Source organism: Chanodichthys erythropterus, chromosome 2, assembly GCF_024489055.1.
Source record: "Chanodichthys erythropterus isolate Z2021 chromosome 2, ASM2448905v1, whole genome shotgun sequence".
In the NCBI taxonomy this organism is placed as follows: Eukaryota; Metazoa; Chordata; class Actinopteri; order Cypriniformes; family Xenocyprididae; genus Chanodichthys; species Chanodichthys erythropterus.
In genome coordinates, this window is record NC_090222.1 from 10,100,191 (window position 1) to 10,117,202 (window position 17,012).

The following is a 17,012-nucleotide window of genomic DNA, read 5'->3' on the forward strand; positions in this document are numbered from 1 at the left end:
GAAATGTTGTAGGTTTAAATATTATTTCAATGCTGTAACTGCTATGTATGTCCTCTGAACTGCATATGTGAATATTCTGTAGACTTACTGTTTACATCAAATTCCTGCTTTAATAGGAGCCGTAAACCGTTTAGCTTCAAAGGATGTTTTCAACGATGGTTTTCTTTAAAAATGAAGACTGTATTTTTTGCATTCCGATTCCAACATCCAGAGGCACAACAAAACATTTTTCTCTTACTCTGTGGATTTTGCACATTTTTCTCCAATTGCTACCGCTATTTTTCTGCAACCACTATGCGCGCGCAGCTGCAAGTGACGTACTTGCACGGACGAGCCGTGGAGCCGCCATCTTGGACCGGTCGCCAGCTCCACTCAGTGTAACTTGTTTGTCAGGTGCAATGAGCTGTCAGCGCATTTAATTAATCATATCTCACTGAATACCTAACTGATTTTGACGCGGTTTTTTTTTTTTTTTTTTTGCTGCAACGGTCATTCATGTAGCTACGATACAGGACACATTGTTCAGTGTATTTTAATATTCATAGTAGGCTTAACAGTTATATAATATTCTGATATAAGATATAAAGTGACCAGACGTCAAAAATCAAAATATGTGATGTAGGAGGTAATTTATAAATCACACACTATAAATATGATAAAGAAGCAGAAACAGATAGTTGCAGTAAAATAAGATATCTCAGTAATACTAGCAGAAGTGGGAGGGGTAACTCGATTTGCGCTTTGCCATGATATCATTTGCACAAACACAAATAACAGTTATTATGTCCGGTCGAAAAATGAGATTGGATTGTTGGTAGCCTAATAGGCACTTAACTTAACGTTACGCTAAAAGTAAGTTTCATGCATTGAACGCATTCTAACAAGTGCTTTCGAACGTCTTTCTGACTATAAGTTATGTGGAAAACACTTGAGGTCCGACGGTTAAGCAGAGCGGTTAAGATAAAGGGGCTTGAATAATCAATATATAACCTGATAAATGTTATCCACATTATATTTCATCTGCAATAGCATTGTGAACTTTTATAACGATCCGTTTGGTCATTAACTTTTAAATGCATCATTATGCAAAGATGAGGAGAGTTCTCTGCATGAAAGACCCATGACTGGCAGATCAACGTGCGACTACATTTCTCTCCGAAACGGTAGGAAAATAAATTTAATTCAATGTGGAGGATTTTAACTGTGACAAGATGATTGACAGGGTAGTTTAAACAGTTACAGGTTGTGTAAATAACCGTTAAAGACGCAGTTATGACGAGGTAGTATGTCCCAAAGCTTGTCTACCCTTCTGCTACACACTCAAAATTATGTACTTTTCTTTACAAAAAAAGTAAATGCTTTTAGGGCGTAGTATAAAGTAGGCGAATTGGGTCGCAGCTTAGGAGTACGACCGGTCTAAGATGGCGGCCGCAAATCTCAGCGCCCAGCGGCCGGGCGTCTACCTATATGAGATCTATGTGTGGTGCGGTTTTAAAGGGGTCCTTGATTGTGATTTCCCTTTTTTTTTAAACTTCAGTTAGTGTGTTATGTTCCAGTTTCAGCATAAACTGCTCATTTGCATTGAAAGGGACACAGAAATGGGCTGGCATGCTTTTGCTCACACCCAAATAGGTGCAAACTTGACAAGCTATAATAAATGATCTGTGGGTTTTTTTGAGCTGAAACTTCAGACACAGTCTGGGGATCTTATTACATCTTACATAGTACATCTTGTGAAAAGGAGCATAATAGGTCCCCTTTAAAGGGAGAAAGATATCGGCTTTATCTTGTTTATTTTTTTTTCTGAGTGACAAAATGGCATGGTGGGTTCACTAAAACTATGCAAGGAAAAACCTAATACAAATCAAATCCTATTGTCATTAGCATTAAAAAAAAAAAATTACAAAGATATAAAGTAATAAACCTACACAATATCCTAGGCTTGGCAGAATCAAATTCTTACTGAAACAAAAACATTCCATCATGTAGCCAGGCATTACTGGTTCAATAAATATTGTTTTTCTTTCAAGTTTTTTCAACCATTCATGTTTGAAAAGTATATATGAGCAGTATCACATGAGTAGCCGTGCAATATGGCTGCATATTAGCACGGCTGTGATTGGGACATAGGCATGAGGCTTCATGCAATCACAGTGTGCTGATATACAGCCATATTGCATGGCTACGAGTGAGATATTACGTTCATACAACAGTTCAATGGCACAAGTGTAAATAAATAAGAACAACAATGGAGTGTCTACACAAAACCCTTTTTTGTGAGAATCTACTTCCTTCCACCACATATTCAAATCTCAAGTTAACAGTTTAACAGTTAAGCCCAACCTCCATTACTAATTCTAAAATGTCACTTTAGAACTAGTAATAAAAGAACGTTGAGTATTAAGGTAAAATGATGCGTAAAAGATTTGCATACACAGGGTAAGATTTGTCCAAGTGCACATAAGCATTTTCAAGCGTAAATGAAATTTGCATGCTTAAGAGAAGCTTTGTAAATTGCCTTTCAAGTGTAAAAAAAAAAAAAAGATTTGCAGCATTTTGTAAGTGAAATTAATGTATTGTGAAACTGCAGCTTCATGCTAACGTAAAATAAATATGATCTGTTCTTCTGACTTCCATTTTTTCACACTTACACTTTTAGCACGTTTTTTTTTTTTTTTTTCACCAAAATACGGTGAAAAAGAATTGCAGGCCTGTGAACAGTGATTTGCAAGTGAAATGAAGTCAGAAACTGCAAAAAAGACTGATAGCCTAATAGGCACGTGAACCAACCTTTGTGTAAAAAAATAAATAAACAGTAAGGGTTAAAACACCTATTTTAACGATCTGAAACGCAAGTGTCAAAGCGCGAAGCGCAAGTAACTTTGTGGGCGGGTCTCGGCGCTGTTGCAATTTTCCCGGCGGGATAAATGGCTCTTGCGCCCGGCGCAAGTCTAAAATGGGTTGGTCTGAAGTAGCTTCATTACTCATAGGTGTGGTTTGGGCGTAACGTGAAAAAAACAAATCAGAGCGTCATCCAACATTCCCTTTAAAAGCAGGTGCGCAAGTTCCATTATGGATTGCTATTATTATGGCGTATTTACCAGGCGCACGCCAGGAGCGGTTCACAGCCGAGGAGACTGATGTTCTTGTAAGAGCAGTGAAAGACAGAGAAGTTGTGTTGTATGGGGATGGCAGAAACCCACCCAAAATAGCGTCGGTTAAACAGGTTTTTTCACATCTTCGTGGCACACCACAATGATTTCCGTCATCTCATGTGTTAATATTTTTTTAGTGTAACAATTTATGATTTGCAAAAATAACTTGCATCTGTGTAGATTACATGAGCAAAGTGTATGCGCGTTGTGCACGCTATAGCCTACATTATGGTCAAGCATACGCCCTTAAAATAGCATAATGAACAACGCGCCACTGACTTTAGACTAGGTTTTTTCTGGTCAGTGGCGCAAGTGTTTAATGGAACAGCAAAATAGCACCAGGGATTGTTTGCGCCGGAACAAGCCTCCTTTTTTGCGCTGAACCGCCCAGGGAGCGCAAGTTCATTCACTAGTTTAGCGACGTGCTTCTGTGGAGGGAAAAGCGCGCTTTGCGAGGGTGGAAAATAGGAATGACACATGCGTCGGTGTACAAAGTCAATTGCGCTGGGTGCAAGATAGGGCCCCAGGTTTGAGTTGGTCTATGGCGCTGTCTATTGTCAGCTCCTTAAAATAGCAATGCGCCTGAACACACCTCTTTTTTAGACCAGCACGCCCATGGGCGCACTAACTGGCGCAAATGCATTTACTAAATTAAGGACGTGGTGCTGAACGGGAAAACGCGAACGGCGCCGGACGCAAACTAGCAAACACACTTGCGCTGCGCCTTGCGTCGCATTGCGCCGGGTGTATTATAGGGCCCTATATGTCTAAATGAATTAGCACGAATTAGCACCATTTGTATAGTTCCATCTTTATTTTACCTGTGCTTACATCTTTAACACGATTCTCTTATTAAGTTTTGCAAGCGTGAGGAGGAAGGCAGGTCCTTCTTCACATAGCCAATCAAATATGAGGCTCATTAGCACCTCGGGTGTGCGTTATTTTCTAAGAATTCCATGGCCCACTGTCAATTATTCCTTACATATCATCCTGGTCGCACTGTCAATATTGATTCTGATAACTTTCATGTTACTGGTCAAGCAAGTATGAATAACAAAATGCTTTCTCTGTGTCCAGGTTTGACTGTAAATATGCAAAGCAGCTAATTATGTCTGAATTAAAATCCAGCAACCAGGGAATACATTTTAGCCAGCTGATGTTAACAGTTGACTAGCTAGTTTAGCTAGTTGATGTAAATATATATAGGGAAGGACAAAAAATATTTGTTAAAAAGGACAAAAAAATATTATAACTCATTTTAATAAGATAATAATTATGGAATCACTCCTGATCAGTAGACAGGTGAAATTATGCATGCAGTGCAGATACTAGGCCTACTTTCAGCAGCATCAATATTAAAAATGAATATCATGGCCTGCTGAGGACGACGACGATGATGAGCAGGATACATGCACTGAATACACAGAAATTTTCTTTACACACCTGCTTGAAATTCAGTATGAACATGGTTTATTAAGCAACCATGGTTATTTATTTATTTTAACATGCATGTATGCATTAAAAGTACTATTCTGGCAATGAGAATGATGCTGAGCCAAATGACGATAAAGATGTGTTCCGGCGTCTGGAGTGTTTATTGAACCAATCAGTTAAATCGAGAGTCAGCTAAAGCCTCATTTGATTAGCATTAAGAATTTGGACCCATTTTAGGAACTTTTATGCCCTATGTACTTTCACAAGTCATTTATACATTTACAGTATTTATTATTTTTCTTTATTTATTTTTACATGCAGTCAATCCGTTTTGTGATTTTGTTTTCGCTTTGAAATCCCTGTTCAGCTTTCTTTTGGCCATATTTTGGGGGGGAAAACGTGCCAAAAGTGGAAGCATGGAAAAATGTAAGTCAGAAGAATACAGATTATATTTATTTTGCATTAGCATGAAGCTGTAGTTTCACAATACATTGATTACACTTACCAAAAAAAAAAAAAAAAAAAAAAAATGCTGTAAATCTTTTTTTCTTACACTTTAAAGGTGATTTACATTTTTACAAAGCTTCTCTCGTGCATGCAAATTTAATTTATGCTTGCAATCTTATATACACTTTCACAAATCTTACCCTGCATATGCAAATCTTTTAGGCATCATTTTACCTTCATATGAACGAAAGTTGAATCGTTTCATTGAAACTCAATGTAATATGTAGAGTACTATAAGAGAGAGAGATCACCTGATATTCTTCAGGTCAATGTTATATTTATAATCACAATATAAGTTTGAATGTCCGCTGAAGAAAACAATATCTTTGTCCTTTAAGACATTCCCATGACAGCACTAGTCAATGCATTTGTCAGTTGCATTTCATAAGATGTTTAAAGTAAAAACAACATCCTTGTTTCAACAGTCCATTTCAATGTAAAAGTCTTTGCTACTGACTGACTCACTCATAAATACAGTCTTTGCCGCCATCTCATGGCGTATTAATGTAACTTTCACTGAAGTCGAAATCACCAACAGACTCTCTCAATGCCAAAAAATACAGCATGTTAATTATATAAAATATTATTTATTGAACAATATTTAAATTAACAATAGCCATTATTAGGGATGTCCAGATCCGATCACGTGATCGGAAATCGGGCCCGATCACGTGGTTTCAGACTCGATCGGAATCGGACGTTACCTCCCGATCAGGACTCGGATATATATGTATTAGGGGTGCAACGGTTCTCGGTAAAAAAAATCGAACCGTACGGTTCTCCACTTACGGTTCGGTACGCACTTGCACCGCGGTCCATCTCGAATGACGATGCATCTATTGGTTAATGGTTTGTTTAAAATAGCAACGTGGAAAATAGACAGAGTTCAGATAATGTATGTTTCAGTCGATTGATGCACAAAGCGTTACAACAACGATAATCAGAAAGCGTGGACAAAACAGTCACTCTTTGTAAACTGTTAACTGCGAGTGCCGTCTGCTGTAATGTCCAGTCATACGCCATCATCACCCGGGTGTTGATAGCGCGCGAGCGCAGGTGAGACCTGAACAGCACACGTTGCTGTCTGTGTTTAAACTAACTCATTTAAGCCTTGCTGATTTAAACCTTCAAAAACAAGACGCGAAAGAAAACTTGCACGCGCTGTGAGAAGATTTGTTGTTGTACTTATTCCAGTCAGCGCGCAAATACTGAATTCTCTTTCAAGTCTTGCGCTTCGGCGGCCACATTCATACAAAAATTATGTCAACATGCCCGTCCTAGCGAGTATCCTAGCAAACATAGTCGGTTATGTCTTAAGTGAACGTCTATTAGTCGAGAAAGCGCATAGACAGCGCATACACATGCCGCATGAGTAAGAGTATATGAACTAGATCGTGCATGTCTTAAAGGGAAAACAACTATTCCTGCTGCCTGTTTTTAATGTTAAATCAAACAATAACAAAGAAATCACTCACTGCTCTTGACTGAATAGTTTTTGTAACTTCAATAATGATTAATCTTTATTTATTTTATACAGTAAAGAATATGCAGTGATATTTTATATTTGATTACAATTTATGATTACTGTTAGATACCTGAAAAACTTGAAAAGCACTGTTCCTGGATCTGTTTTTTCGCTCTTCTTTATTCTTTTTTATGTAGGCTATTATAGAAGTATCGGATCGGGACTCTGTATCGGCAGATACTCAAAATCAAATGACTCGGACTTGAGGGCAAAAAAACGTGATCGGGACATCCCTAGCCATTAAAACTGTATTAGAAGTAAAATAGGAAATAAACAAGCAAACAGTTCAGTGAAACTTACAACCAGCGCTATTCAGCAAACAGTTCAGTCAAACTTACAACCAGCGGTATTCACCAGCGCTCTAGTTAGTACAGGATTTAATTTCAATGTAAATATAAAGTTATGAAATTTAATATAGCCCTTAAGGCAAATCTATTAGCTCTGGAACAAGTAATAGCTTAAAAAGACCAAAGATTGCCCATTTGATATACCCAAAACAAATTATACCTCATGTTTAAACACTATCTACATAAGAGCCAGCGGCAAATTCCTGAAGGACTAGCCGAGATGAAGCCGTTCTCTGTGGGTACGAGCACTGAACGGTCGCTGATGGCCTGGAGCTCTCATCTCTGAAAGCGTCTAAACAAATTTTCAAACAGACGCTATGTGTACATATAAATTGCATATATCTGAGGTCTAAACAACTATATTCTCACCTAAAAAAACTACATTCGGTTACAAAATAACAATAGAATCTATAAAAATATGGTGGGTTTGCTCATCTACCATGACACTTGCTGTGAGAATGCTGACGGCGGAGTAATTCAAACGGTCAAATGGTTCCAGTGGCGATACTGGTAGAATATTGCATGGCTGGAAAGACCTCTCAGCCAGTCAGATTTGAGAACCAGAACAAACTGTTGTATAAAGCCTTTTATACGTATAACAAAAATGCTGCAATATGCAGTTTTGTGGGTGGCAGCAAACATTGAACTACTACGTTTCACCATTCCTATCTACTTACCAGGACATCCTAGAGATGAAGCAACCAAAAAACTGCTGGGCCAGAGCTTGAGCCAGAAAGCGCCTACTTATAGGAGTCTGATCTATGATCATACCACTGTGCAGGAGGTTGGTACTGAGAAGAGCAAACACAGACACAAAATCAAACAGAACATCAAATCACATTGTAGCTTCGGTTAACAAAGCCTTTGAAATTAACATACACAAAAAAAAAAAAAAAAAAAAAAAAAAAAAAACCTTCAAAAGTACACATCTAATGCAGGATTTTCCTGCATTTAAAATATTTTGGTGGCCACCAAAATTAATCTGTCCATTAATCTGTCCCTTAATAGATTTATATGATCATTTAACGTGATGATACCTGCCGTTTTGCAGTACAGGTACCCGCTGATAGCCAGCTACTTTACAACTCTTTAAAGTGCTCCTGTGAGTGTGAAGAGCGTCAAAGATTTCCATTTACAATGTGTTTTTGCAGCCTTGAGCTTTGTAGCCAATCACAGACATATCTGTTGAACATATATGATTAAATTAAATTCAGATTAAATATCCACTCAACGCCGCTCCGAATAGTGTTGACAAAACAAATAGTTTTTGTTTAGCTTGAGTTCTGCACGTTTGCAAATCCTTTCATTATAATACTATATATGCACAGCGTATATACACTGTGTGCATAATTATGCAAGTTGATTTTCTGATCATATTGTTTTTTTCCAGGCACATTTTAACAAACCACATCAATCCTAATAACTACTATTAATTTTGTATTTAATAATTTATAAGTGATATATAATTGTTCATGAAGGCTGGAAATGAAAAACGCTATATGTTCAAGTGTGCATAATTATTAGGCAGGTTTTACAGGCAAAGTGAGCCAAAACAGAGATTTAAGCCTCTGAGATCCAGACACCTTGCACTTTTGGAGGTAGGTTGCAGTTCTGAAAAATGGTGGCGTTGGAGTCTAAATGGTTCCTGATGGTTTCACACTTATTCACTTTAATTCTAAATTATTTTGCAGTTAACATGTCTTTTCTTCTCCACCTGTTTTTCCTCTGACCCTGCTGACCCAATGAGCTTTTTGCGGTCCATTGGTCATGCCTTAACTTCTAGTATTGCATCCTTCTCATGAGCATTTTAGAATTTTTTACTTTTCAGTCCGAGTAAAATCTCATTTTGCCTGTAAAAGAAAACCTGCTTAACAATTATGCACACCTGAATATAAGGCATTTTTAATTTCCAGCTTTCATGAACAATTATATATCACTTATAAATGATTAAATACAAAATTAATAGTAGTTATGATTGATGTGGTATGAAATTGGTAAAAATGTGCCTGGAAAAAAAATATGATCAGAAAATCAACTTGCATAATAATTATGCACGCAGTGTACTATATACAGTGCATCCGAGAAGTATTCACAGCGCTTCACTTTTCCCACATTTTATGTTACAGCCTTACTACAAGCTACAAGCTTGGCACACCTATTCTTGGCTAGTTTCTCACATTCTTCTTTGCGGGACCTCTCAAGCTCCATCAGGTTGGATGGGGAGCATCGTCATTTTCAGATCTCTCCAGAGATGTTCAATCGGGTTCAAGTCTGGGCTCTGGCTGGACCCCTCAAGGACATTCACAGAGTTGTCCCGTTGCCACTCCTTTGTTATCTTGGCTGTGTGCTTAGGGTCATTGTCCTGTTGGAAGATGAACCTTCGCCCCAATCTGAGTTCCAGAGCGCTCTGGAGTAGGTTTTCATCAAGGATGTCTCTGTACATTGCTGCATCCATCTTTCCCTCAATCCTGACTAGTCTCCCAGTTCCTGCTGCTGAAAAACATCCCCAAAGCATGATGCTGCCACCACCATGCTTCACTGTATGGATGGTATTGGCCAGGTGATAAGCGGTGCCTGGTTTCCTCCAGACATGACGCTTGCTGTTCAAGCCAAAGAGTTCAATCTTTGTTGATCTCATGGTCTGAGAGTCTTTGGCAAACTCCAGATGGGCTGTCATGTGCCTTTTACAAAGGAGTGGCTTCCGTCTGGTTGTTCTTCTGGAAGGTTCTCCTTTCTCCACAGAGAAACACTGGAGCTCTGTCAGGCCTTGCTGACTAAGGCCTTTCTCCCCAGATTGCTCAGTTTGGCCTGGCAGCCCGCTCTAGGAATACGCTAAAGTATTGGACCGCCAGTCTAGCTTTTACTGCGATCGCCGCGGTTTCGAATCCGCCTTTTGGCGAGTTCGGTCTTCTCTAGTTTCACATCACATATCAAAAAAGGCTTTTTTTTTTGTCAAAAGAAATTAAAACAATGTTATAAAAGTGCAAATAACCTGCCTAACGAGTGTTTATTAACATTAAAAGTATTTATTGGGCAGGGTTAGCAGCATGTTCGATATTACCCACTAGAGGGCAGAATAACACAGGGAATCAATTAAAGAACGCAATAGTAATGTTGAACTACTGTTACAATTTGGTGCTCCAAAATCCCAGAGGTTTATCATGGGAATTTGCGTTCATCCCAGGCTAACCTTTATTGAGGTTAAATTTATTAGACCATAGTAAATAAAACAATTTACAGTGCAAATGTCAGGGGTGTCAAACTTACAGCCCGGTGTCCAATCGGATTTGAACTATGATAAAACAGAGATGCACTAGTCCAGGGGCCAAAAATGTTTTTAAGCGGGTTTTTTTTTTAATTATTATTCTGGGCTTGCAAACAAACTGTTGTGTAATATTTTCTAAAGATATAAAAATAGGTGCTAATATATTGAAATAATAGGACACGGAGTGTCTATTTACAGTAAGTGCAAATAGCGTCCCTTGTTGACAAACACTCTTTACAGTATAGGTCCAATGTCTGGTTGGGCCACTCAAGTTTAAAAAGGGACAGTTGTAATTTGATGTATTCAGTGGCGTAACAATAACATGTAGGGTTTCAGATTTGGCTTTTACAGCGATCGCTGTGGGGTCGAATCAGCATTTTGCCGAGCTCACCCAATAATAGAGCTCACTCCTATTTTCTCATCATATACATTTTCAATAAAATGAAAATAATGTTCAAAAAGTGGAAATAAAATGTGAACAAGTGTTTAATAATATTAAAAGTGTTCATTGAGTATGGGGTTGGTGGAAAGTGGAGGGGTTTTATTCTCCCAATAATGCAGCATCCATTTAATAATTTTAATAAATATAATCACTCTGATATTATTATCTGCCAATACTAGCCAACAGCATCTAAATACTATTTACACTTCTTGCAAAGAACTGATAGGCTGCTTTTACATGGTGTCAATAGAATATATCGCTATTTCACCTAGTATAAATAGCATATTGTGAAAATGCTGCTATTGTCATTTAGTATAAATAGGATGTATGGGTATTTTCACTTACTGTAAATAGCATCTACAGTAGGGGTGTCAAACTCATTTTAGTTTGAGGGACGGACTGGAAAGAAATTAACCATATGTGGGCCGAATTACCTTCTTATAATAACCTTAGTCGCAGATAGTTGCATTAATATTAAACATCAACAAATTAATTTGCAAGAAAACTGCATTGTTTTTTGTTTTGTTTTTTACAGTGAAAAGACTATTCGATTTTTATGATTATTTACTATTTTGATTTATCATGGCCAGATTCTGATACTGGTTGCAGATTTTTTTTAAAGCAAATTTATTTGTTGTTTATTTTTTCACAGGCCAAATGGCCTTAAACAAACAAACATATATTTGATTTTAGAGGCAAACACTGGCATTTGGATATAAGAGGCATTTTTTATCATAGTCAAAGATGTTATGCACATGAGCAGTTGTTTTTAATTTAAATTACTGAATAATTTCATGATTAACAGCAAAAACTAGGTCTGGTCTGACTTTAGCTTTGTGAAATTATGCTACATAAAACAAAATCAGCAGACGGACTGAATGAATATTACTACTTTATATGGAGATAAGGGGAAAAGCCATCAAAACTTTTCTTAAAACAGCTGCCTTTGGAGATATATTCATATCAATCCCACTGTAATATTTATATTATTCTCCCTATTTTTCGCGAACAGTGAGCTTGTGCATGGTACAGTAGTTCCTCTGCTGGCGGGTCTGTTCTCTTTGTGTCCGTATTCAGCGTGTTAAAGTCCTGCTTACATACTTCGTAAATACACAGATGAAATTTTGGGAAAATATTACAAAGCAGTTTGTTTGCAAGCCCAGAATAATAATAAAAAAAAAACCTGCTTAAAAACATTTTTGGCCCCTGGACTAGTGCATCTCTGTTTTATCATAGTTCAAATCAGATTGGACACCGGGCTGTAAGTTTGACACCCCTGACATTTGCACTGTAAATTGTTTTATTTACTATGGTCTAATAAATTTAACCTCAATAAAGGTTAGCCTGGGATGAACGCAAATTCCCATGATAAACCTCTGGGATTTTGGAGCACCAAATTGTAACAGTAGTTCAACATTACTATTGCGTTCTTTAATTGATTCCCTGTGTTATTCTGCCCTCTAGTGGGTAATATCGAACATGCTGCTAACCCTGCCCAATACCTACTTTTAATGTTATTAAACACTCGTTAGGCAGGTTATTTGCACTTTTATAACATTGTTTTAATTTCTATTGAAAATAAATGCCTTTTTTGATATGTGATGTGAAACTAGAGAAGAACAAACTCGGCAAAAGGCGGATTCGAAACCGCGGCGATCGCAGTAAAAGCTAGACTGGCGGTCCAATACTTTAGCGTTACGCCACTGGGGATGTTGTCAAATGCACGTCCTTTATCACACTTGATAGATAATGAAGAGTTATTATGTTGAAATAACGACTTATGTCGTTATAACGACTTAATATCTTGAAATAACAAGATATTATGTCGTTATAACGACTTATTATGTTGAAATAACGAGATAACTTTCCGATTTTTTTTTTCCTCCCTACCAAGTTTTTTTTTTTTTTTTTTTCCCATGCGGTTCAGGGCTTCCGTATCATATAAAGCGATCGTCTTTCTTTAGAAAATTTGGACTTAACTGCTCTATTCATATCAGAGTCCTGCACGGGTTCGGGTACCCGACGGGTGACCCGCAAATTTGGCTGAAACGGGTGAAAAATATCTAACTGTGTCGGATACGGGTGCGGGTCGGTTCGGACACGGGGGAAACACGAGTCTAAACACGGTCGCGTGCAAACGTAAAAATAAATGCATATTTTTAGGAACACTTCTACAAAACTATGCCTGTATTTCAAGTTGGTAAAATATATATATTTTGTTTTGTTTATTTGAGCCCGCGCCTTCCCAGGAATCTCTAGGCCACTTTCCACTTTTAAAAAATCACAACCGCGCGAACTGCTGCATGAGTCGTCGAGATGGATCCTGAGGAGTTGAAAAAAAAAATAGCTAGAGGAGATTGTAAAGTTGTCGACAATACTTCATCAAAACTCAAGTCCAGTGTGTGGGAGAAATTTGGAGTCATCTCAGATGAAGAAAGCAATATTGTGAAAGGCTTTGCTGCATGCAAAACCTGCCTTAAAGTTTTCGTTTTCGATAGCCGCAAATGTGGAACTTTTTAGAGGCATCGAAAACCCCGACCCTCCATCTAACCATTGTTTGGTATGAGCGCATCAGACGCCACTTGCGAGCTTCTTCATAGCATGATCATTTCCTCACTGAAGGAGAAATGCCTCAGTATTCTCCAGGACAAGTTCGACATTCATCGTTTACACAGACTTGCAATGTTCCTGCATCCTAAACTGAAAAGTATGAAGCTACTTGCTGACAGTAATGAAGTGGCAAGCGTGCACAGTGAGATGCGGCGCCTTGTGAAAGGTCAGTATTAATGCAAACACAGCCACAGGGGGGTTGGATGAGAGAAAATAAAAGTGAGATTTTGAGGGAAAAAATTTATTTTTATTAAATAACATTTGAAAAACCGGTATAAACTGAACACCAAAGAACAATATTAACTATGAGCGATTGTGACGCGTTCATGAAAAATGTCACAAAGAACCGGCAAAAGTAGCCTAATGATTATGAATGTGTCAAATATTGCCAGGACACATTTCAATTGTTTATTAATAAACAAGTGTTTTCTGTGTCGGCTGCAAAGATGAAGTTGACGATGCAGTAGTGAACACGCCAGAGAGAAATGCACATTTCATACAGATTACATAAGCAGAGAGCAGTCTGTTTTCTTTCGTTTTGAATTGTTCTGTTTAAAAGTACACATTTCAAGCTTTCTATATATTTCTCAGGTCTGTGAGGCAAGTAGCTTATACGCTGAGTTTCGGTTCATTTAAGAGACGATCAGTTCACGCGCCGGCGCCTCCGGCCGTGTCCTGATTATATTGCCTGCCTGCTATATTTACTTCTTATTTATTAAATCCATGAATTTGGTAGATGAAACATTGATTAAAATTAAGATACAATTAATACAAAACGAAATTCACTTTAAAGAAAGGCTTTATACAATAAAAAACTTAATGAAGTGGTCAAAATCATGTCTGCCCACTCTGTCTCCCGACATATTGCGCAACTTATGATCTTCTTTTCACTTCTCATATAATCAACATAGATGAAATATATATATATATATATATATATATATATATATATATATATATATATATATATATATATATATATATATATATATATATATATATATATAAATAGAAATTATATATATATAATCAATAGAAATTAAAACAATGTTATAAAAGTGCAAATAACCTGCCTAACGAGTGTTTAATAACACATACATATATATATATATATATATATATATATATATATATATATATATATATATATATATATATATTAACATAATTGTAAAAATCGTTCTCTTTAATGACTAGGCTACCACACGTAGAGGCCTAATAAACTACAGTACAGAGAAGTATATAATGTCGGAGCGGGATTTGAGCGTTTTAGGTGGCAAATGTTTTGCCACCTAAGTTACAGATTTTTTGTGCCACGTAGGCATGTTAAGGCCAAAGGCCTTGTTATAACTTCTGTATTACCTGGCAATAAAAATTAGAAAAAAGTGTGTATAATGTGATTGGCTAAACTGATTTGATTTCGGGTGCGGGTCGGGTGTCGGTTCTATTTTAAGCGGGTCGGGTCAGGTGCGGATTTTAATTAGTGCTGCTGTCGGAAAACGGGTCGGATGCGGTTTTAAGCACTGCGGGTACGGGCGGGTGCGGATTTACAATATCGGACCCGTGCAGCTCTCTGATTCATATGGATTTATTTTACAAACTCTTTATGAACTTTATGAAGCGTCAAAGTGGTAGTTATGTAGCCTGTCAATGGAGGGACAGAAATCTCTCAGATTTCATTAAAAATATCTTCATTTGTGTTCCAAAGATAAACTAAAGTCTTTATAATCTGTCTTGATAGTGATTATTTTTTATTTCATTAATAAATAGGACAAGTTAATATATTAAACTATTTCTTTGCATTTATTTTGGATTTATCAGTTCAGTTCTGGGCGTGCAGTTCACATGGAAAGGGTACTTTGTACTGTGTGTGTGGATGACCATGTTCGTTCGCCACCACCAAAGACCATTTTTGACCCAGGAAAAAAACAAAACTGTTATGATATTATAAACATACCTGAAAATACTCATTGATGCATATGATGAGACCTGCACATAAGCCTCATCCACAAAGACAGTCTTAAAGCAAGAATATGGGTAGCGACAGGTGAGAATCTCCTCATAGAACTCAAAAATCTCATGCAGGTAGGACATGGTGTGCTTCAGGAGGGGCAGAAGCTGAGGCAAGCAAAAATGAGTCACCTGTGAAAGCACAAAATATTTAATTTATAACAGTTTAGTGTACAAAAAAACAATTACAGTGAAAAACATTTACATTTGAAAAAGTTTATTACAATCAATACATTAGCATTATATAAGAATAGTGGGAAATTTGGATGATCTAATGTGTGACTCACCTACAGTTAGGACATTAAACATTGTAGCATTCTGTACCACATATTAAAAAAATAAAATAAAATAAAATTAATAATAATAATAAAAAACAACACCATCTAGTGGATGACTGCAAAAATGAAACTTGTTTGAGTCAATAACATCATGTATGTCTATGTTGAGTATTTGCAGAAAAAGTTAACACTTTTCAGTACCATTTTTAAGAATGTTTTATTGAGTACACAAGATACACAATGGACTATGTTCATATGTAAACATTAAATAAAAACTTAATTCCAATGGCTTATATAAAAAGATACAAAAAATACAAAAATATAGAGATGGATTACAGCAGTCAGAAGACAGAAAGCTGTAAAATGTATCATCACTACCTCAACAGCTGTATTAGAAACACCCTTGAAGCAGTGTTTAGGTTTTGTTTTTTTTTTTGTTTTTTTTGTTTTTTTGTTTTTTTTGTTTTTTCATAAAAGTAATTTAATGCCATGGTAATATAATGTTAATAATGAGCAATGCTCCCGTTTTGCCCACATACTGTGTTACTATTACACTATAAAAAACACAAAATAATAATTTAGTAGTAGTATTACTCAGGGTTATTATCTTTAAATAAAACTAAAACTATTAAAAACATCTGTTAATGAAAATAAAGCTGAAAATAAAATATAAATAGTTGAAAAAAATGTATAAACTGAAAAAAAAAAGCAATAAACTGAAATCATTTTAAGTTGAAACACTATTTTAACTGGGGAAAAAAAATAAATAAATAAATTAAATAAATAAATAAATAAATATTACTTTTAGGTTTAATTTATATATATATATATATATATATATATATATATATATATATATATATATATATATATATATATATATATATATATAAACATAAACAAAAGCACATAATGTAATTACTGAAAATAAAACAAAGTAATGTGAAAGCTTTTATTTGTATATTTTTAGTTATTCAAAATATGAATAAAACTACCATGGATGCCTAAACCTCCAGAAATTAAAAACAAATAAATACATAAATAAATAATAAGAAAATTAATTTTAAAATTGGCCTGATTAAAACAAATATAAATTACTTTTTAATTAAATTTGATCCTAATTTAATTTTTCTATTATCATAACCATCATCATTATTATCATTATTGTTATTTATTATTATTACTACTATTATTATACATTTGCCATTTGGGGTAAATAGTAATATAACAGTAGTAATATATTTCTGTTTTAATTCACTTTTATGCATTAATTCAAAAGAAAACCACTGGAAGACCTTTCCACATTGACAACTCAGACAGATCAGGGGTCCGTTCTTCATTCCTTACTTAATACATCTGGGATGATTTGACAGATGTCAGATCTTCTAATCGTGATAACTGATCTATGGCTAATTTGGTTCTTCAGTAACACTTTACAA

General features: G+C 36.1%; 1 protein-coding gene across 2 annotated transcripts in view; it reads right to left on the reverse strand.

Annotated features, from left to right (window-relative positions):
- taf2 (TAF2 RNA polymerase II, TATA box binding protein (TBP)-associated factor) overlaps positions 1-17,012 on the reverse strand; it is an 81,084-nt gene that overhangs the window by 40,719 nt on the left and 23,353 nt on the right. For both annotated transcript variants that reach the window (XM_067400817.1, XM_067400809.1), the window contains exons 7-8: positions 15,243-15,427; positions 7,646-7,759 (exon numbers count right to left, since the gene is read on the reverse strand). In XM_067400817.1, the coding sequence (XP_067256918.1) occupies positions 7,646-7,759; positions 15,243-15,427 (299 nt within the window). The remainder of the gene's footprint in view (positions 1-7,645; positions 7,760-15,242; positions 15,428-17,012) is intronic.